This window comes from Adiantum capillus-veneris, chromosome 25 (genome assembly GCF_014529385.1).
Source record: "Adiantum capillus-veneris isolate H3 chromosome 25, ASM1452938v2, whole genome shotgun sequence".
Classification (NCBI taxonomy): Eukaryota; Viridiplantae; Streptophyta; class Polypodiopsida; order Polypodiales; family Pteridaceae; genus Adiantum; species Adiantum capillus-veneris.
Genome location: NC_140955.1, coordinates 23,748,334 through 23,771,037, shown reverse-complemented (window position 1 = coordinate 23,771,037; position 22,704 = coordinate 23,748,334). Strand labels below are relative to the sequence as shown.

At 42.5% G+C, this 22,704-nt stretch overlaps 1 protein-coding gene across 1 annotated transcript; it reads right to left on the bottom strand.

Annotated features, from left to right (window-relative positions):
• Window positions 1-491: 491 nt before the first annotated feature.
• Window positions 492-4,172, bottom strand: LOC147424575 (uncharacterized). The gene is made up of 5 exons (XM_086499814.1): window positions 3,869-4,172; window positions 2,338-2,972; window positions 1,544-1,652; window positions 1,087-1,416; window positions 492-796 (listed from the first exon to the last, which is right to left on the bottom strand). The coding sequence occupies exons 1-5, from the start codon at window positions 4,019-4,021 to the stop codon at window positions 746-748; spliced, it is 1,278 nt and encodes a 425-aa protein (XP_086355940.1). The 5' UTR covers window positions 4,022-4,172; the 3' UTR covers window positions 492-745.
• Between the last annotated feature and the right edge of the window lie 18,532 nt (window positions 4,173-22,704).

The following is a 22,704-nucleotide window of genomic DNA, read 5'->3' as shown; positions in this document are numbered from 1 at the left end:
TCAACTTTCTCTCAGAAGGACAATGCATACTTAATACCCTCTTACAAAAATAAGAAGAGAAAAAGGGTTTGCCATCGTTAACTTGCCATGTGCTGCTAATCAACTAGCTTCACCCAATTGTCCACAATTGCACCCAAGATTTTGATGCTTTATTAAAAACTTCGTTTCGACTTACTTATTACTTTAAACTTTTTCGGGCCAGAACCGGCAAGAAGGCAAGGGGAAAAGAGCCTCCAGCCGGCAGCAAGCTGTTACAGGCAGGAAGCAAGTTTCCCCCTCAAGGGAGTAAAAAGTCTTTCATGCCATGTTTTTATTTCATGTCCCCTTGTTAGTCACGCCACCCAAAGGTGACATCGGGGAATCACTAGAGAGTTGCCCCACACAGTGATGCATTTAAGGACAAGGCCAAGAGGGATGTACCCTTCTCGCGCCTAGACCTCACTAGATATGCCCTTGTGTAGGCCCAAAAAAATGTTTGCAAGGCATCTTCAAGGTCCAAAGCATAGCTTCACTTTCAACAAACAAGGGTAAGACCATTCACAACAGCACGAAAGAGCTCTTGCTTTTAGGTGCATTTTCCAGCCCAATCAACACTCGTATATGTATACAAGTTTATTCTGGTCAGGAGACAATGTTTGGGGCTACTAATGCAAAAAAATAAAACAATGTTGAGGCTAATGAGCTTTCTATGACATGAATCAATGGCTATAAAATGCAAACTCTTTTGAGGGATGGCATATGCACATTACTTGGCCCGGAAATAGTCCACAGACTCCTCCTTGATTGTCTCAGGTCTCTGCATCAAGGTTTACATAAACACAAAGATGTTAATGGATATAGTGAACACTTCAAATACTATCAATAAAAACCATGGTATACTGACTGTGTGTGTGTGTGTGTGCGCGCGCGCGTGCACGTGTGTATATACTTCTATACTACCATCACTTCTCAATCATACAGTAGATAGTGCTCGGACATTTACAATTGCTGAAAGATACTGTATCAAAACCTTTTGCTCCACAGTACATCAATAAGTAAAGAATCAAAATATGTGTGCACACTCGCCAGCATGCTGCGTGTACTTACCGATTCCTGAAGAAGCCTCCCACAAACCTCCAGAAGCTCTTCCAAGGGTGCCCAATCTCCAAAGTTCCTCTCCACGAACTGATAAGCAACTCCTCCCTTTCCAGGTCTGAGAATGAGAAGGCCCCCTTTAATTGACCCTTCACCATTGTAATTGAACTCAATTCCTGTGGCCTTTGCTCGCTGGTAGTTCGACCGTGCCACAGGATTGAGTAAAAAACCTGTGAGAAAACTCTCCTTGGGCAGGGTCCCACCACCCAAGGCCCTGAAGAAGTCGCGGTTCTTATCTACCAAAATCATGCCGCCCCAAAATCGAGGCCAAAAGGATTTAACCTGCACATAAGGAATACCAATGTTGAGTCTATATGAATCATAGCTGTGTTCCAAAAGTGGTATCATTAATTGACAGGTTTTATCCAATCTATGGGCCTAGCCAAACAAGATGATTCTAGAATCAAACCTCTGCCTCAATAAGCTCATTGACAATTGCGACAAGCTGCACACCTAAAGCATCAAAAATTGGCTTTCTTGAATATAGTTGGTGTGCTTCCGCACGGCACATTACGCACCTGCAAAACTCAATAACGCATAGTTCAACGGACCTACTCAAGCCTGGACCACCACTAAGAGCACTTGAAGGATTCGTCCTCATATTCATCACATGTGCAAAGCATAAGTCACATTGACAAGACAGCTATGCAAACATCAAAACCCACATCCCCCCACAAATGTAATTGCGCATGCAGTTATGTTGACATAAAACCCCACATCTCTCACACGTGTCCGTTTGCAGGCAGTTATGTCAACATAAAAACCCACATCTCTCACACATGTCCTTGTGCAGGCAGTTATGTCAACATAAAAACCCACATCTCTCACACATGTCATTGCGCACGCAGTTATGTTGACATAAAACCCCACATCTCTCACACATGTCCTTGTGCAGGCAGTTATGTCAACATAAAAACCCACATCTCTCAGACATGTCCTTGTGCAAGCAGTTATGTCAACATAAAAACCCACATCTCTCACACATGTCATTGCGCACGCAGTTATGTTGACATCAAAACCCACATCTCTCACTTGTTATTGTGGATGATGCAGCTATATCAAAATCATGATGCATACATGTGATGGATCATAAAGCTCAGAAGTAAGAGGGATCTTTGAAAACCCATCAGCATGGTCGTGTATGTGAATATAGCTAAGAGCTTCTTGCCTTGGGAGCCTAAGGGAACAAGTGAGGGCTCTCACCCGGGCCGCCGAATGCAGAAGATAATAGAGGGCTTCAACGCCCAAATGTCAGATGCTTTCATAGGAGGGGGAAGCTTGAGTTCACCTTGACTCCACGGATCAGCCCCTGGCCGGTATTCGGGGGTGATCTTCTGAAGAGAGATTTTATCGAGCACAGAAAGGGGAGCAACATCTTGGGCCACAGGGGATGGGCCAATGAAGCCGCAAAATCTGGGCTCAGGGGGAGCAGCAGCGACAATGCCCTTGAAGGATCCAACAGACACCATGGACTTCTCTCTTCCAACATCACTAACAGAATTGAAAGACTTTGCAGAACCTGCTCCAGAGAAGGACCGGGCTGGACTTGATTTAAGAGAATCCCCATCGTAATAACCCTTAGAAAGAGTGAAAGAGCTTCGGGAGCTTCGGCGGCGTGATGTAGGCACAGGTGTGAGAGAAGGGGGCATCACTATACCACATGCCATTGCGCGATCGATGAAGCGTGCCACATGCCCCCTCCTCATTCCATATTGCGTGCTCAATGTGGCTGGACTCAAATTCAGCAGCTCGGGTAGTCCCTTGCCAGATGCCTCAAGCTTGTCTGCATACTCCATCAAAGACCGGTCATGCAAGTATGTTCTGATCTCCAGCACATCCTGAGACAATCACTAAGCTCAAAATAACTTGCAGAGAATGAAGATAATAGAGAAAAATCTAGTTGATAAGTTACACAAGAAACACCAGTCTAACCATAACTTCAAAGTGTAAGAACGAGCTAGGGAGGTGACATGATGAAGAGTTCAATATGCAGCATATACAGTATGTGAAACTGTAGAAACTAAGGCATGGCATGTATCGACACATTGCCACACTTGACAATCCTGAAAACCGAGCTTTGTTGAAAGATGCCCTCACAATTGCAAAGCTACATGTACAAAATTTCTCCTTTAAAGCTCTGTCCTTTCAAGCATAAAGAAGTTTCTCCATCTATTTATCTGCACAATACACATATGGATGACTTGCATGGCTCATATATGTTAAAATTCATCCAAGATTAAAGAAGCTTATATTGATAGATTACTAGGTGACAGATAATGAAAAGTTTGAGACCAAAAAAGCATCGTTCAGGCCATCAGCTTTTTGCACGGGTAGCTCTGCCTCACTCTAATTTCCTTAACTATAGTGATTAACCTTAGGTGTTTTATTCATCAATGCTCTAAAAGATCATTCAGTCACCTGACTTGAGAACTATTACAATGGCTAAAACACATTTACAAAAGGCAATCATGCCACACAGATATATCTGTAAACAACAGAAGTAACCACAACAACTAAAAATGAATAAACAAGAAAACGGATGAGAAATAGAAGCATAGATGAATAAAATTCATAGATTTTATACAAAAACTCAACTTCTAAGATCATTCATGCCAAGGATGAGATGATGCAAACACTTGATTCCTAAAGTTCAGTATCAACAAAAAACAGAGCACCAAAATCGGTAGACAGACAGAGCATTTAGAAAGCATGGCGGATCTGAAAGGAAGGCTACCCTTTGCTGCTGAGAGAGGTTGTGGGCGTCCATGTCTTCGGCGCTCATCATTTTGAGAGTGGGCACATCATCCCAGCCTTCTTCTACCAAGCTAGGCAACAACTGCTTCAGGACACCATTGCCCACAAACTCTTCCAGAGAAAATGAGGCCATCCTAAGCCGTCACTGTTTCCAGAGTGCTGCGTTGTAGTGTATGTGGGTATTCGTGTGTGTGCTTGCCCAGAAAAGGAGCGAGCAGACCGAGCCGGCAGCTGAAAACCTGGAATACAATCCAAATAGAGAATCACACTCAAATGATGCTCCACAATCCAGGCGACCGGCCCACAGAAGTTGTTACTGTTTGGCTATATTACTTGAATTTACTTCGTTAGAACTTAGCGATTCTACCTGGACCCCTCCTCATGCATTTACGTGGCGGTTTGTACCCTCGTTAGTGTGGTGGCCCAATTATAGAATTCTCCCTTCCTCAATGCATCCAAGTGGCGGCTTGTCATAGGCCAGGTCTCACAAAAAAGTTGGAAATAGCAGCCCCTCGTTAGCGTAGTGGCCCAATTATAGAATTTTCCCTTCCTCTATGCATCCATGTGGTGGTTTCTCATAGGCCAAGTCTTGCAAAAAGTCAAAAATAGCATGCCCTACATCGAACAAAAGCAAGCATGTGTGAGTCTAGTGGGTTTACCCAAGCAGCATGTTGGTTAGTATATATGCCAAATAGGATCTTTTCAACATCACTTGTTGTAGGGTCGGCCCAAAATTCAACAAGGGTCATGCTAACATTCGTGCTAGTGCGGTATCTACAAAAGATGCATGTTTTGGAGCATGTCAGTACATATGTATACAATTGCAATGGACTTCTAAGGTCACAAGAAGTCGTTGCTAGCTTCCTCTCTATGGCTTCTCTTCAAATGCATTGATTGCAAGTTCTGCCTAACAAGGACAGATACGGGACATTATCGAAGAGCTTGAGTGAGATGTGGTCTTGTGGAATCCATTGATTGTTGGACATATCCCATTTCAATTCTCGTTTCCTTGTGCATCCACATCGCAATTTGTCATATGTCACGTCTCGCAAATAAAAGCCAAAAATATCAGTACTTACAACGAACAATAGCAAGCGGTTGCACGTCTAATGGGTTGCTTAAGCCGTATGTTGGCAGTATATATGCCAAATAGGATCTTTCAACTCCACTTACTACAAGATCTGCCCCAAAATGGCATGGTGATGTGAAGTTTCAAATGCATAATGGCACTATTTTTGTGTTGCACAACGTCAGACACGTGCCCACGTACAAAGAGTTTGTTTTCTATAGGGCAATTAATCGACCTTGGTTACACTACAATATTTGGTAATCGTTCTTGGTTGGTTTGCAAGAACAACCTTGTCATGATGAAAGGTCGTAAAAATGGATCCATGTACTCTATGTTTGTATCGAGTGTCGGTGTTAGATTACATGGATTTTCCATTGTGTGAGCATTATCTATACAACAAACAGACTAGGTTGACATCCTCGCCATTAAACAAGAAACTAAGCGAACCCCTAGACTTAGTGCATAGTGATTTGTGTGCTCCAATGCCACATAAGACTCTAGGGGAGGCAAACTACTTTCTCACGTTCATAGATGATTCTATCAGAAAGGTGTGGGTGTATCTCCTTAAGCATAACGAAGAAGTCTTTTCTACATTCCAGAAATTCCTCGCCATGGTTGAAAACCAATCAGGGAAAAAACTCGAAGCTTTTCGCACGAACAATGGTGGAGAATATGCCTCCACGGAGTTCGAGGATTTTTGCAATTGAAGAGACATTCGTAGGCATTTTATTGCTCGTACACTCACTCCTGCACAAAAATGGGATAGCTGAAAGAATGAATCACACGATTCAAGAGCGAGTTATCTCTATGATTTCTATGGAGAAGCTTACTCCAGAGTTTTGGGGGGAAGCTGTTCTGACAGCAGTGCACATTATCAATAGGTCACCTATCTCTCCTTTGAATTTCAAGATTCTAGGGAGTTATGGACCGGGAAAATGCCAAGCTATGAGCATTTACGTGTGTTTGGATGTGAGGCTTATACACATGTGCCTAAAGAACTTCGTCCCAAGTTAAATCCAAGGTCATACAAATACATTTTTATTGGCTACGGTGCAAATGGACAGATGGGCTATCGTCTCTGGCACCCAGAATCCCGAAAAGTCATTCGCAGCTCACATGTCATTTTCAATGAATCAAAAATGCACAAGAAGCCCATTACAAACATTGAGTACAGATGTGTTCGATTTGAGGATATAGTCTCCGAACCAGCTCAGTTTATGTAATGGAAACGGCCTATGAACTTTGAGAGTAGCAGAAACTAGAAGAAGCACTTTTGTGGAATGACTTTGTGAGCATAGAGGTTGAACTTAATTGATGGTAGCAACATAAACATATCATTTAGTTAACTTGGCATGAACAATACTTTTGCAAGAGAGAGAGTTTAGAGAACATGTAATGGAAATGGCCTATGAACTTTGAGAATAGCGAAATTAAGAGAATTAAAGTGAGCATTTTTGTGAGATCACTTTGAGAACATAGAGGGTGAACTTAATTGATGGTAGCAACATGAGCATAGTACTTAATTAACTTGGCATGAACAATACTTTTGCAAGAGAGACAGTATTAGAGAGTATGACAATAGTTGAGGACCCGATTTACTTGGAGCTGGTCCACCCTCCAAAAGGCGTTTGTATTATAGATTCTCCCATCAAGAGAGACTTGTTACAATACAATCTTTGTGTTCCTTGTGACCTTGGTGATGCTATGAAGATGAAAAGCTTCATGCATCACGAGCATAACATAAACTTTGCAAAAAGCATTAACTATCCCAAGCCTCAGTCCCAAAGCCTCAAACACCTTCGAAGGTGGAGAGAGTTAGCGGGGAATGAGGGTAGGGAAGAGGAAGAAGAAACATTTCATAGGAGAAAGAATTAGCTCCTCACTTATCACATCACTCTTCTTGCTAGCCTACATAATAGCATAGTAATGAAGATGGAGAAGATGGCAAGCTTAAGCATTGAAGCATGGCTCTTGGTTGGATTTGCATTCCGTAGCCAAGAGTGTTGGTGTAGGCTCTCCACTTCTCAACAAACTTGGAGAAGGAGATGGAGCTCTTGCACTTTGCACTCCACATAATGAGAGAATGTGTGTGTGTGTGTGTGTGGGAGAGTATACCCCCCTCTCATGCTTGGTCCCCACCTCTCTCTCTCTCTCTCTCTCTCTCTCTCTCTCTCTCTCTCTCTCGTATTATTTTATTATTTCATTTGGACATGTGTCCTCTTTTTTCTCTTTGAGAGAAAGAACTTAATTATTTATTTTTATGTACCTAATTTCTCATTGGACCCCTTTAAAACCTATCCAATAGCATTCAAGCACATCATGAGGGCACATGTGGAGGATCATTTGAACATGTGCCTTTTATGCTTATTAAGTCATTTGGTTGAATTGAATACTTCAAGGACTTAGTAAATCAAGCATGCAAATGTCTTTTATGCTTCTTAAGTCATTTGTTTTGAATTGAATATGTCAAGCCTTAGTTAATCAAGCATGGAAACTTTCATGTCTCTTGAAAATTTATCTTTGAATTTAACATTTCAAAAACCTTAGTCATTTAAGCATAAAATTCACCTCTAGCTTTAGGCAAGGTTCCCACAATCACTTTAAGCATCTTAGAACTTCATGCTTGGGTAGTATTCCCACCTCGAGGTTAGCCCTAGCTTGCGTAAGGTCAAAGGACTTTTTAACACTGGAGGTCTTTAATGAAGCTAACCCTAAGGTCTTTTAAGCTCCATTAGATGCATGTTGCTCTTTGATAGACTACCTCCTTTTGGACCTCTATTGAGATGTAACCATCTCTCCTCTTGGTCCTTTGCTGAGGTAAATTTAGAAGCACTTATTATTGCACATTGCTCTTTGGTAGACCGTCTCCTTTTGGACCCCTATTGAGATGCAACCATTTCTTCTTTTGGTCCCATGTTGAGATAGTTCTAGAAGCACATATCTATATCCTAACTCTTGTTCCCCTTTTATCTTCCCATATCAAATGATTAGTTTAATATGAGAAAATCATTTGGTAAAGTTAGATATTATATTGTATGACAGAACATGACAACAGTTGAGGACCGCATTTATGTGGAGCCGGTCCCCCCTCCAATAGGCATCTGCATTATAGTTTCTCCCATCAAAAGAGACTTGGTACAATACAATCTTTGTATTCCTTGTGACCTAGGTGATGCAATGAAGATGGAAAGCTTCATGCATCACGAGCATAACATAAACTTTGTGGAAAGCATTAACTATCCCAAGCCTCAGTCCCAAGGTCTCAAACACCTTTGAAGGTGGAGAGAGCTAGCGGGGAATGAGGGTAGGGAAGAGGAAGAAGAAACATTTCATAGGAGAAAGAATTAGCTCCTCACTTATCACATCACTCTTCTTGCTAGCTTACATAATAGCATAGTAATGAAGATGGAGAAGATGGCACGCTTAAGCATTGAAGCATGGCTCTTGGTTGGATTTGGATTCTATAGCCAAGAGAGTTGGTGTAAGCGCTTGGAGAAGGAGATGGAGCTCTTGCACTTTGCACTTCCACAACAATGAGGGTGTGTGTGGAAGAGTATACCCCTTAAGCAACCCCCTAGCTTTCCTAGGTCGATCCCCCCTTGTAGCTCATGATTGAAGATCATTGGACCTCTCTAGGCCTAGCGAATCACATGCAGGGGCATATCAAGCAACAAGGGTAGCCTTGGGACAAGTGTCCCCCTTTACCCTTTGAGAGAGAGGACTTGATGAATGCTAGAACGATTAATGAAATTAACTAATTTATCATTGGATCCCTTGGGAGGCCAACCAATAGGCTTTAGGCACACCATGAGGGCAACATGAAGAGGAACTTGACAAGTGTCCTATATACTTTCTTTAAACCAAGATCACCTTGTGTGAGGGTGTGTGTGTTCTCTCTCTACCCTGTCTTGTAGGGCTCACCCCCTGCTTGTAGGGATAGTTGTTGACTTTTGCCCACCTTACCCCCAAGCACCTTAGTCAGTAAGCATGACAAAGCACCTCAAGCTTGGGTAGTGTTCCCTTAAGCACCTCAAGCTCCCTAGTTGGCAAGCACGTCAAGCACCTTAGTCATCAAGCATGACAAGCAACTCAAGCACCTTAGTCATCAAGCACGAGAGACACCTCAAGTAGCTTAAGCTTGGGCCGGGTTCCCACCTCAAGCTCAACCATAGCTTACCTAAGGTCAAAGGGCTTTTACACTAACCTTTGGAGGACTTTAATGAAGCTAACCCTAAGGTACTTTAAGCTCCATTGGTTAGCCTTGCTCTTTGACAGACCATCTCTCATTTGGACCCCTTTACCATTGGCCCCGTGTTGAGATAGATATGAAGCACGTGTCTATATTCTAACCCTTGTTCCTATTTATTCTCCCACATTAAATGATCAGCTTAATATGAGAAAAGAATTTGAGTTGGTTAGATGTTAAATTTTATGACATTACCTCTCTCTTGAAAGCATAGTCATCCTCGACTATGAGGTAGAAGGGATAAAGCCTTAGTCATTAGTCAATGCTGCTTACGGGTAGAGGATCCCTTTTTACCCTACAATATCTTTCAAATATGGATGACTAATCCATTTGGTGCTTGGGAGACATAGCTATCGCAAGCATGTCTACTCCTTAGTCCATTTCATGCTCCCAAAGTAGAGTGACAAATTCTACTTGGTGTTTGAGAGACGTCGTCATCACAAACATGATTCTAAGCATGCATACTATTTGAATTTGTGCACAATAAAATGAGAACTAGTCTTATAAGACAAAAACATTGGTCATTTAAAAGAAATTTGTATATTTGCTTACTCTAATGTGGCATTGTAAGCATTGACAAGGTTCATACTATCCTTAAGCTGTATTTCTTGCATCCATCTAGCATCTTGAAAAGGATAATTTCTGAACTTAATAAGATACTGTCAGATAATCTTACCATGTCGTAGTACCTTGTCTCCATGCCCAAGGATAGCTTCAGGTTGTAGCACCTCTTCTTGGTCTTTGATTTAGGGAGGGTCTTCAATAATTGGTTCACTTGGTGGCTCTCCTTTGTAGGGCTTAAGTAGGCTCACATGAAAAGCATTGTGTATGAGCCAATGGTTGGGCAACTTGAGTTGATAAGCCATCTCATTGATGGGCTTCAAGATTTGGAAAGGCCCATAGTATCTTTTTGCTAGCTTAGCATAATACTTTTGATGGTCCTTAGGATTTTTGCCCATCGTTTGCCTCAATCGAGCCTTAGGAAACTTAAGTAAGACCCAATCATTTTCTTTGAAGGTTAAGGCCCTTCTGTGCTTGTCAGCAACGACTTTTTGCCTTTGTTGAGGGATGGATATAGCCTCTTTAATCTTTTGGAAATGATTCTTGTAGGTCACGGCTATACTCATCGGCAACGAAGATCTTCCCATGTACTTTGAGTAGCAAAGGACTTTTAGGTCTTCCCTCAATTATTTCAAAAGACGCTTTTCTTATAGAAGTATGTACAGTATTATTGTAGGCATACTCTACAAGAGGTAAGTACTTTTCCCATTGTGAGCGTTAATCTACTTCGGTAACATAAGTCTTTAGTAGATTGAGTATCGTAAGATTGGCTATCTCACTTTGGCTATCCGTTTGTGGGTGATAGGCCGAAGAGAAATTCAATCTTGTTTCTAGATTTTCAAAGAAACCTTTCCAAAAATTACTGGTCATTCTAGGATCTCTATATGACACGATGGATGTTGGCAATCCATGGTGTTTGAAAATCTATGATATGAAGAGAGTTTCCATTTGGTGTGCCTTAAAAGTCTTTTTGACAGGAATAAAGTGTGCTTGCTTGCTAAACCTGTCGACTATTGTCCATATTTTCGTATTCCCATGGATAGACTTGGGTAATCCAAACTTAAAATCTATGGATATACTCTCCCATGGTGAATTTGGGATAGGAAATGGTTGGAGTAATCTAGGTTGCTTCCCTCTATCATACTTGGTCTTTTGGCATACTACACATTCTGAAACATACTCTTGTATGTCCACTATCATGGTAGGTCAATAGAAGTACGTTTCTACTCCTCGGAGAGTAGGTTGAATGCCCCTATGCCCCGCATAGGGAGGAGCATGGGATTCATTTATGACTTTCTCATGAAGGGAGTGGGTAACACATAGCCTATTGCCGTGGATAAGATAACCATCCTGCAAGGTGAATGGTTCCTCTTTCTTTCCCAAAGCACGGACTGACATTACATTTTTAAAGTCAAGGTCAGTAGCATACTCATCTATCATAGAAGATAGATCATTGTGAGTTTCTATAGACACCGCATTAACTTTTGGTCATCGTGAAAGTGCATCGGCCACTTGAATGTGCTTACCAACAATGTGAGCAATATGAAAATTAAATTGCGAAGAAAATTTTCCCACCTCATTTGTTTGTTGGAAAGCTTGGTTTGCGTCATGAAGTACTTGAGACTTTGGTGGTCTGTTCGTAAAATGAATGGAGTCCCCAATAAATAGTGCTTCCATGTGTCTAGGGCATGTAGAACAGCTAAAAGCTCTTTCTCATAAATGCCTAAGACACATTCATCCGTATTGAGCTTTCGGCTCTCATATGCTATGGCATGCTCTTTGTTACGGTAAAGGCAGTGTGCTTCATCGTGCTTTGCCCGTGTCTGCCGGCCAGTGTCCGCTATCTCCTTATTCTTTATACATACAAAGAATAAGGAGCTCTCATTTAATCTCACATTGTGCTCATACAGTGAGATTTGGGAGCTCCACCCACATCCTGTGTTCTCTCTCTCTCTCTCTCTCTCTCTCTCTCTCTCTCTCTCTCTCTCTCTCTCTCTCTCTCTCTCTCTCTCTCTCTCTCTCTCTCTCTCTCTCTCTCTCGCACGTGCACGCGCACTGCATTCACGCACTCACAATTGGTCTCAGAAATTTGGCGATGCGTGCATGACAGCTTCTCGATGAGACGGAAGTGACGGAGCTCGGTTATGGCGGTTTGAGCTTGGCGGCGGTGGAGAGATCAAGAAAGCTTAGAAGCTTTGTGACAATGCAATGGGAGCTTGTGAGCTCTGTTGAGAGTGATGTTTGCTCTTGTGGAAGCTCAGAAGACATTGTTTTCAGATTTGTTTTTCTCCTTGTAGAAGACAAACCTGAATATTCTTTGCAACGTTCCCATCCATTTTGACGTGGTCTACAACTTTGTAGAAGAAACTTTTTGCAAATTCCTCACCGTTTTGTTGATACTCAGCTTAGACTGACTGTATACAAAAATTGCAGGTTTTCTGTTTTCGTATAGTGTGTGAGATTGATGAAATTTTGGAAGCACGGAAGATGCTCCAAGCGGGTGCATAAATTATGAGTTGGAGATGCAATTTCATCTTGTGCAGAGCTTGTGGTTTGAGAATCTTTTGGTAGATTTGGGCAAAGAGTCACGGAGGCGTTTACACACCATCGAAGTGATCTCTTGAGAGACATGTTTTTTGGAGCACACAGGTGGAGCTTCTTTCACACGTTTTTAGAGGATACTTTGGCAGTAATTTTGTGCTTGGATTCATGGTCTTTGCTGATGGATTTGCATATGGTGATGGCACATGGTTGATGCCCATTATACATGCACTTTGGCGAGCACTTTTGAGTGCCGGTGAGCTCTCTTGAGAGCATTGTTTTTGCATCGATCAAGTTTCCAAATTGAAACTCTTTTGGCGCTTGATTATGCCCAATCGTTGATGTACGTTGAGTGCGGATTGCCATTGTATGTGAAAATGTGGAGCCATTTTGGCCTTTTAAAATCCTTGGCATTTAGTTTAGGGTCCTCTTTCGGAGACTTTAGTGGTCGAGTTGGACTCCCACTTTGACAGGTTTTGTCAGCTTGGACACAGTTTGGTGTTCTTGTACCCACTCTCACAAGAGTGAGGATTGTGTATGCTACGGTTTTCTGGCACATTGTTCATTCATTGACACATTTTGGTAGCAGTTTTTCACTCACATATGTATGTCATTTGTGGCGCCGTTGAGTGATACTTCGGCTAGAGCGGTTTGGCTCTGTGTATGACTTTGTGAGGTGATTCCGGACGAGTACATTCCCGGATTGGCCATTTGGGCATTTTTTGTTGTCTCCATTGCGATTTACTGTTGAGTTTTTGCTCTAGTTACAGAGGAGACTCTGCCAAAATTTTGCCAGATATGTATGCCTATTGCAGAGGCTACTGAGCTTCACTGTTTGCTTACCTTCTTTGCTTGAGACAGTGGTTTGCTCTCGAGTGGGAGAGTCTTGTGATCTTGAGCATTGTTTGCCATATTTTTGGTAGGGATATGGAGACACTTCAGGTTAGAGGCGGTTCTCGCTCACGATCCCGACTAACATGTTGGCACTATGGCCATGATCGGCATATTAGGCACCGTTGCTTCATGCGTATGAGGCAACGGAAGAGGCAGATGCATGGTGCTACTATGAGGACATATTCTAGAAAGTATGCATGTGAGGGGCATGTCACCTTTGAGTCTAGCTTGCCTTCAGACTACTTTGTGTCTTGGGATAGCACATTGTCTACGCGTTTTCTACTAGACGAGCATGTAGTTTTTCAAGTGATGCCACGTTGTGATTTGTTTTTCTCTTTCTCTAGTAGGAGACTTGGTTGTGTGCAGTTTGCTAATGGTTCAACAAATGACATAGAGGGTGCTGGAGATGTATGCATGTCTTTACCTAGCGGTGCATTGCTTACACTACGAGATGTATGTTATGTATCAGGACTCAGCCAGAGTCTCATTTCAGTGCGTCAGTTGTTGCAGAGTAGTGGACATTGTGTACTGCTTGGAAAGCGGTCATTTTAGATGCATAGGGGTTCATTGGTGATAGCCAGAGGTGCTAGGAGTGGTATGGTATACCCTTTGCATATTTCTGACACACGAGGCGGTGTAGTCTCTGTGTATTTGCATCCATGTTTGGAGCAAGAGACGAGGCATGTCTCTTTTGCGAATGTGTTGCATGGAGACCAGGTTGTGCATTTGTCTTGTGGTGACGTTCACGTAGACAGTGATATCTCTGGGGATGCACAGCTTGGACAGTCATCAATTGAGGTGACATTTGTTGAGCCATAGACCGATGCATTGTTCTATGATGCATCTCATACATTTGAGGGCGACAGTGTCCTTCAGACAGCTGTGTGTGATTGCAACGATGCTAATTTTTTGGTTTTGCAGTCATTTTCAGGAGATATTCCTTTGCCAGACGATGCTGACATGGTGATGCATAGTTAGGTGGTTCCTGATGAGGATGCATATGGCACTGAGGTTGCTGACAAGGATAGGTTGGCACACATAGTGCATGTTTCATCGACTTTTGGGTCTCTCATGTCTGACCTTTTGGTCTCGAGACCTGATCTTGCTTATGCGGTTGGTGCATTTGCAATGGGAGTTGTCAGTTGTGCAATGACTGACACTGACATTGTGCATTGTAGAGCCATGCAGGTTGTCACTCGATACCTGCATCAGGAGTGTCATCATGGCTCTAGCCCTAGTGGTATGCATGTTGCATTTCCACTAGAGCGGTTACAGATGCACTCAAGTGTTTGGAGTGAGCCGTGGGCATAGGTTGAGAGTCGTCTTCTCTCACCTCTTGTATATACCAGTTGTAGGCTAGTCTTCTCGCTACTTATCAGCACACAGCCTTTAGTGGGAGAATGTCAGGTAAAGGCAGTGTGCCTCACCATACTTTGCCCATGTCCGCTGGCCAGTGTTCGACTGCCCACATTATCTACACCCACATCATGTGTTCTCTCTCTCTCTCTCTCTCTCTCTCTCTCTCTCTCTCTCTCTCTCTCTCTCCGCACACACATTGCATTCGCGCACTCACACCCTTATTGAAGCAAGACTGCTCCAAGGCAATCACTCCACAAGCATCACATTGGACCTCAAGTGGCTTTGAGGGACTTGGAAGCATGAGGGCTGGTTGGGAGGTAAGCTTCTCTTTGAGTACGTCAAAAGAATTTTTCTCCTTAGCAGTCCATGAATACTTAACGTTCTTCTTTGTTAAGTCATATAATGGTCCTGCTACTTGAGAAAATTTTGCTATGAAGTGTCTATAGTATGCACACATACCAATAAAGCTTCTTAGCTCATGTAGATTCCTTGGATTAGGCCATGCTTTTATTACCTCTAATTTGGATGGATCCATACGTATACCATCTTGAGAGAATATGACCTAAGTATCAATCTCTTGAAGGAAAAATTTGCTTTCTTTTGGTTTAGAAAAAGCTTGTTCTCCCTCAATGTTTGAAAACTCACTTGGAGATGTTGCTTCGGACTTGGAGTAGATGATGATATCATCAAAGAACACTTCGGTGAATTTGCGATAGGGTCTAAAGATTTTCCCATTAGACAATTGAACATGGCCGGTGCATTAATCAAGCCAAAAGGCATGACTAGATATTCATAAAGGCCAAAATGTTGTACGAAACGCAGTTTTCAGAATGTCTTCATCCACTATCCTTATTTGATGATAGCCACTTTTAAGATCAATCCTACTGAAGTAGGTGGAGCCTTGTAGCTCATCAAACAAATCTTTTTCCCGAGGCACAGGAAATCTGTTTTTGATAGTGATATAGTTTAGTGCTCGATAGTCCACACACATACGGTATGTACCATCTTTCTTTTGCACTAAAAGGACTGGAGAACAAAAGGGAGAGGAGCTAGGACTCACCATATTCTTGTACTTGCCTCGTTATCTCCTCTTATTGACCTTGAGAAACTCGATAAGGAGGCTTGCTAGGCGGTGATCTTCCTAGTAGGAGTTCAATTCGATGGTCATCATCCCCTCGTTTTGGAGGTAAGTCCATAGGGATGTCATGGATGAACACATCTTGGAATCCTTTTAGAAAATTAGACAAGTCTAACTCTTCTTGATTCCTACCATTTACATTTGATGAAACATTAGGACTTTTTAGGGACTCTTTGACAAAAATCATGTACGCAAAAACTGAGCTCTTCATTGATTTATCAAAAGCAGATGAATTTATAAGTGGTATAGTACGACCAAACTCACTAGCATCTATATACATGTTCTTTCCCCTGTAGGTGAAGTAGATTCTCCTTTTAGGGAACTTCATATTGGCAGCCATCGGTTGAACCATGGTGCCCCTAGGATAGCATCCTCATGTTGGAGAGGAGAGATGAAAAATTATTCTTTGTCAATATAGCTTGATTCATGAAGCCTCAACTTCCTAATCAAGGGAGTAACAGAGGCTCGCTGTCCCTTGAAAGCAGTGTCGGCCGTTATAGCATCTCCCATCTCGAAAGCTTGAATGCCCAACTCCGTTGATATGAAGTTGTGAGTAGAGCCAGGGTGAAGGCATTATGCTCCCTTACCTTTCCCCAAGCATAGAAGAGAGGTGCACCTTTGCAACGAGCATCCTCTTTTGGAGCTTTGATGGTGGAAGCTCTAGGAGTTTCATTGCGAGCATTTTTCTTGGGGCAAGAACGATAGCCATGTCCTTGCTCCCCACACTTAAAACATTTATGGTCCTTGTGAAAAGCTTCAAGCTCTTCAGGAGAGAGTTTGTTTTTACCTTTGTAAACTCCCTTCTCCTTGGACCTATTGTTGTTGTTATTGTTGGAATTGCCTTGGGAAGAATTTTGGGCATTTGTTTTCCCTTTGCATCATTTTTGTCGTTGTTTTCCATAGGGTTGACATTCCGTCTAGCCCCTTGTTGGAAATTGATGCATGATGTAACCATGGTGTGGTGGATTACTTCGGGGATAGAACCAGGCCGTTGGGAGTTGACATACACGGCCATCTCTTCAGGTAATCTCGCACAAAATTGTTGCTTTTGCTCAAAAAAGTCTATCTTTTGGAAGGTAGTAGCCTTGAGATGCAAGTCCCAAAACTTGTCCACATATTTGTGAATAGACTCATGGGAGAGAAGCTTCAAACTGCGCCATTCGGTGAGCACTTTGTCCTTTGCATCGCTTGCAAGGAATTGCTTCGTGATGGAAACCCGTAGAGCTTTCCATGTCTTTGGGGCTTTGTTGTTGCCACGAAGGCTAGCCCACCATTGACGAGCCGATTTTTGGAAGTTCATAGCTACATGGCGTAGCTTGGAGGACTCTGCCAAAGACCGCATCAAATTGTTGGATGAAGGCCAATACTTTGTCGGTGGCACCAAAGGTGTCATCTTAGGTGAAAAAAGAGATACTCTTTCCTCCCTCTTTGAACTTCTTGAGCTTTTGTGACCTTTGCATGCAGGATATGATTTGTGATGTCCTCCCCTCTTGTATTCTCTACAAGAATAGTCATAGCTTTCATCGAAAGAGGAGGAAGGTGAAGAAGAAGGAGAAGAGGGTGACCTCTTTCTTTCCCTTTTCTTCCTTCGTTTCCTCACTTCCCTTTCGAAGTGACAAGAAGAAGGACTGTGGGTTGGATGTTTCCTCTTGGGAGGAGTTGGCGATTTATCTACACCACCGTCTTCGTGGAGCCACATCTTCAGAGGAAGTTAGAGTTTCATTACTTTCTTACTCTTTAGTTTCCTCCTCTCGTATGGGAGATATTCTTCTTTTGGGGGTCTCTTCAAGAGGCCTCAAGCACTATCTCCTCTTGGAGAGGAAGGGAAATCCCATAAGCACGAAGTTGTTGAGTAACTTTGGCTTGCAAAGCAGGGTTGCCCATAGCTTGCTTCAACCTTGTAACAAGATAATTGACAAACATGGGGGCATCATCATTAGCACCTTCATGTGCAAAATCAAATTTATCAATGTTCATTCTACTCTCTTGGTTATTGTCAACCATCTTAACAAAATTTGTGTACTTAGTGTATGCTTTGGCAATTCAAAACCTTAGTTGCCACTCCTCTTAGCCTTTGAAAATTGGCACTTAAGTATCTACACCCACGGCTCAAAGTGGTTAATTATAGAGAGTAGTGGAGTGCATCTAATATTGCAAAGTTGCCGAGGGCTAGCTGAAAAGAGAAACCAATTGCTCTGATACCAATGTAATGGAAATGGCCTATGAACTTTGAGAGTAGCAGAAATTAGAAGAAGCACAAGCATAGAGGGTGAGCTTAATTGATGGTAGCAACATAAACATAGCATTTAGTTAACTTGGCATGAACAATACTTTTGCAAGAGAAAGAGTTTAGAGAACATGACAACAATTGAGGACTAGATTTATGTGGAGCGGGTCCCCCCTCCAATAGGCATTTGTATTATAGTTCTCCCATCAAGAGAGACTTGGTACAATACAATCTTTGTGTTCCTTGTGACCTAGGTGATGCAATGAACATGGAAAACTACATGCATCACGAGCATAACATAAACTTTGTGGAAAGCATTAATTATCCCAAGCCTCCGTCCCAAGGCCTCAAACACCTTCGAAGGTCGAGAGAGCTAGCGGGGAATGAGGGTAGGGAAGAGGAAGAAGAAACATTTCATAGGAGAAAGAGTTTCCACAACAATGAGAGTGTGTGTGAGAGAGTATACCCCTCAAGCAACCCCCTAGCTTGCCTTGGCCAACACCCCCTTGTAGCTCATGATTGAAGATCATTGGACCTCTTCAAGCCTAGCCAATCACATGCAGGGCATATCCAGCAACAAGGGTAGCCTTGGGACAAGTGTCCCCCTTTCCCCTTTGAGAGAGAGGACTTGATAAATGCTAAAATGATTAATTAAATTAACTAATTTATCATTGTACCCCCTGGGGGCCAACCAATAAGCTTTAGGCACACCATGAGGGCAACATGAACAGGAACTTGACAAGTGTCCTATGTATTTTCTTTGAACCAAGCTTACCTTGTGTGAGGGTGTGTGTGTTCTTTCTCTACCCCCCTCTTGTAGGGCTCGCCCCCTCCTTGTAGGGATAGTTGTTGACTTTTGCAGACCTTACCCCCAAGCACCTTAGTCAGCAAGTGTTGGAGCCCCATTTGTCCAACTGTTGTAATGAGCCCATCTTGTAAAGCATATCAAATTCCCATTTTTATGTCAAAGACGTCTTATCATTTTGATCCACTTGTCTGGGTTATGTAAAGATTAATCAGTCAGTCAGGACCCATATTTGTTCCCACTTTGTAATTATGAGGAAGAGAACCCATGTACATTTTTGAGCTAAGGTGACTCAAGTATAAAGGTCACCTTAGAACCATTTGGAGGATAACATTTTTTGATTATTAATCCTGTGTCGTACGAGTCTGAGAGAGAGAGAGAGAGAGAGAGAGAGAGAGAGAGAGAGAGAGAGAGAGAGAGAGAGAGAGTGAGTATGTCTTATCCTCTTCGCTACGCGTTTCTCCCTCACCGGATTCACGACGTGACCACATCATCGCGGTAGTCTCTCCGAGAGCTACATGCCCACGCCACACATTCATATTTTTGAGCTGTTCACGATAGATCCTTCATCGAGCTTGTTTTGCTTGTAAGTAACACAAACAGTGTCTGTTTTCAACAATCAAGTGCTCTATGGAAAGAGAAAGAGATTAGCTACACATAGATATTCATAGACTTAGGTTTCGCCCCCTTTTGGATTATGACCTGTGAGTCTATCGCGACTGTAATGGAGATAACTCGGGTTCAAATCTGGTGAGATTAGACCTATAGGTAAGTATATCCTATGGAGAGGATGGTGCCTAGTAAGTTTGATGCGATTCCGAGTTCATTGGAAGTGTAAACGGTGTTGTGAGCGTTTAGGGATAGAGTGGGTTGCATTCTACTAGGGTTAGTGATTGATGCATCATGAAAGTGCGTATGTGTAGATTGGTCTCAGCCTGACAAGCTAACGAGATTGCCTAAGTGCACCTACGGGTTAGTCGTGTCATCGGATGATAAGTATGTTGTCTGTGTTGTGCTTGCGAGCATGAACAGGGGAGTAGTTATGCCCTAAAATATTGGCGCCGCTGTCAGGGACACACGACCTTAAGTAGGGAGATCTACGTCACTCGTGTGATGGTTAGCTTACTTTAGTTTCGACTAGAGAGAGCTTAAACTTTTAGAACAAGATCCAGGATAGAGTATCCCGAGGTCTAGTGGATAGCCAGGAAGCCTGTGTCTTGCCGAGGGTCTATGACTAGTTAGATTTAGTTAAGTAGGATAATGTGGAGTAATGGTTTTTGGTTTTGAGTGCTTGTTATACTTGTGTAGAAATAGAGTAGAAAAACGCCGTAAAAACGCAAAAAAAAACAAAAAGAAGAAACAATAAGGCTGTTTGCTTGCCTTGAAAGAAAATAGCCTTATATGGTGTGGGTTTTGCCTTGAAAACAAAACCCACACCATATACCCTTGAAGGGGGTGAAAAGAGTAGACATTGAAATTTATGATCCAACACTCGAGAAAACATAAAAATTGCTACCAAAACCAACAAAAAGAAACAGATGATTCTCATAAGAAAACACTAAGCGACCCTAACAAGGCCAAGAAGAGATATAACCATTAGCCTAGGGTAAACTTACTGTGTCATGAGGTATGACTGATGTTCAGAAGTTTAAGATGAAGTGTCATCAAATTTGCATCACTTCAAGTGCAATTGAGTTGTGAATTGCCAGAGAAAAGTGAAATTTGTGAAGTGCTTGAGTCTAAGGTCAAAATAAGTCCAAACTTCATAAAACTTGGGGGATATACTTATATGGGCACAGGGAACACAACTATCCAAAAATAGACAAAAATGAAATCCCCATTGCTCTTTGCCTAGTCTATCGCGATAGACTGATGAAGTTGGTGATTGACTAACAACAGGAAAAAAAAAACCTTTATACCACAGGTTTAACACATCAACTCAAGGGTACTCAAAAAAAAAAATTTAAAAAAATTGAGTGAAACTGAACACCATCTTGATCACAAAACTTCAAAACTAGTGTTTTAGAGTTTGAATTCAGAGACAGGGCAAGAAGGCTTTGACCAAATGTCCAAACAGTGCCAAAATTTGTCAATGCACTACACGAGGGGAGGCTGAACCAGCTGTGGAGAATACTTGAGAAAAATGCTAACAATGGAGAAAATGCCAAGTCTATCGCGATAGACCAGGGAAACTGCTGTTGGGGACCTTTTCTTTCAAATTTTCCAAAGGGAGAGCTTTATCAGAGCCTATATAGCATACACACCAAAATTCAAGGCATTTAGATCACTGAACGTCAATCTGAGGTTCAGATAGAGAATCAAGCTCTGACTAAAATACTAAAATGGGACCAAAACCCAACCCAAGTGTCCAAACTTCATAAAACTCGAGGGATAGGCTATAGAGGGTAACTGGAACTCAAGGGTGAAGTCACAATTTTGAATTGACTTGTGCTGAGCAAATTGTTAGTCTGTCGCGATAGACTAAGAAAGTAGTGATTCAGACATATTTTGCAATTTGTGACTATACTGCTAGGACATACTCTCCATATAGATCCCAACCATCATTTCATATTTGAAATTGGACCACCAGAAGGCTGACTAAGTGGTTGCTGTACATACTTGAAAGATTTTTTGGTGATTCAAGGAAAACCCTTGTGAACAGACTAACCATACTTGTGTAGATCCCAGAAGGAGATCATCACAAAGCCGCACAAGAAGGAGTCCAGGTAAGATTTAAGTTTGAAACCCAACTTTCATTCTTATGTATTTAAGGTCAGGAGCCTTTGTTAAGTCGGGAGTTAAAAGTGTCAAAAGTCAAGTAAGCACCACGTCCACCGAAGAGAGTGTAACTCAGACGAGACTAGACCCATTAGCACCGATCATTGAAGAGGGTAGTGATACTGACACTTCGTCGGAAAAGTCCTTCTTCATGATAGGGAGTCAACAACTAGGAGGGTTCAACGGTGAAGGACCGATGCCAGGGGGGAGCACCTCCCTACATCCTTTAAACGAAACCAAGTTCACTATAATCTTCTTGGAAGGAACTAACTCGAGGGGAGCCTTAGTTTATTCTGACTATCAAGCACGCAAGTGTATTTGTATTGAAGAGAGACTGGCTCAGAGACTAGAGATAATTCGAGTCTATGATGATGGAGACAGATTCCGAGACGAAAAGGGGAACCACTATCTGATAGTTAGTAACCCTGAGGATTACAACAGATATGGAGATACCGTGGCAAAAGGGAAAATGGTTTCAGAAACCCAAGAACCGCCTCCTAACATTGATCGACCTAGAGCGCTCTTTATGTATGATAAGAAAATAACCAGGGTCCCAACCTATAATGAGAATGCGGGGATTTATAAGCATGAAAGCGAGGGAATAATCTCTTACTTTCGATGCAAGGAACCCTACCCAAATGAATTAAGCAAAGACAAGGTTCTTTACTTATTCTCTTATGAAACTGCTATGGGGAAGGATATTGTTTTTGTTGACAGGTACGGGCGAGAATACAAACGTATTCTCCCAGAGGAGGTTGAAATGGCAATAGTTCCGGGAGCATCAACCTATGGCCCCGACGAAGTACCAAGAGCCAACTACACCCCTAGCAAGTCGACAAATCCCTTTTCAGAAGACTATGATGCTACCTCACATTCTACCCGACAACCGACGTCCAACTACCAGGACCAACCAGCTACTCAGCCATCATTGTAGGCATGGCTTCGACAGAGTGCTACATTAGAACAAGACCGAACCCGAAAGGGTTATCAAACCGCACGAGGGCTAAGGGATTTACAAGAACCACCACTCTATGCACAATATCAAGGAGAGAGTAAGCCAAAGACTCAGGGGTCAACTGAGCCTGGAAGACCACCCCTAGAACGAGTTCGGAGAGATGAACCATCTCTCGCGAGAAGTGTTAGAAATTATGGCTTAGGAGCACCATTGGGAGAGGAACCTGGCCACTACAGAAGACCA

Coding starts and splice junctions, on each gene's coding strand:
- LOC147424575 (XM_086499814.1), bottom strand. CDS start 4,021: ATGGCCTCATTTTCTCTGGAAGAGTTTGTGGGCAATGGTGTCCTGAAG. Junction 2,973..3,868: donor ACCTCTCTCAGCAGCAAAGG/GTAGCCTTCCTT, acceptor TGATTGTCTCAG/GATGTGCTGGAGATCAGAAC. Junction 1,653..2,337: donor TTCTGCATTCGGCGGCCCGG/GTGAGAGCCCTC, acceptor TGAGTTTTGCAG/GTGCGTAATGTGCCGTGCGG.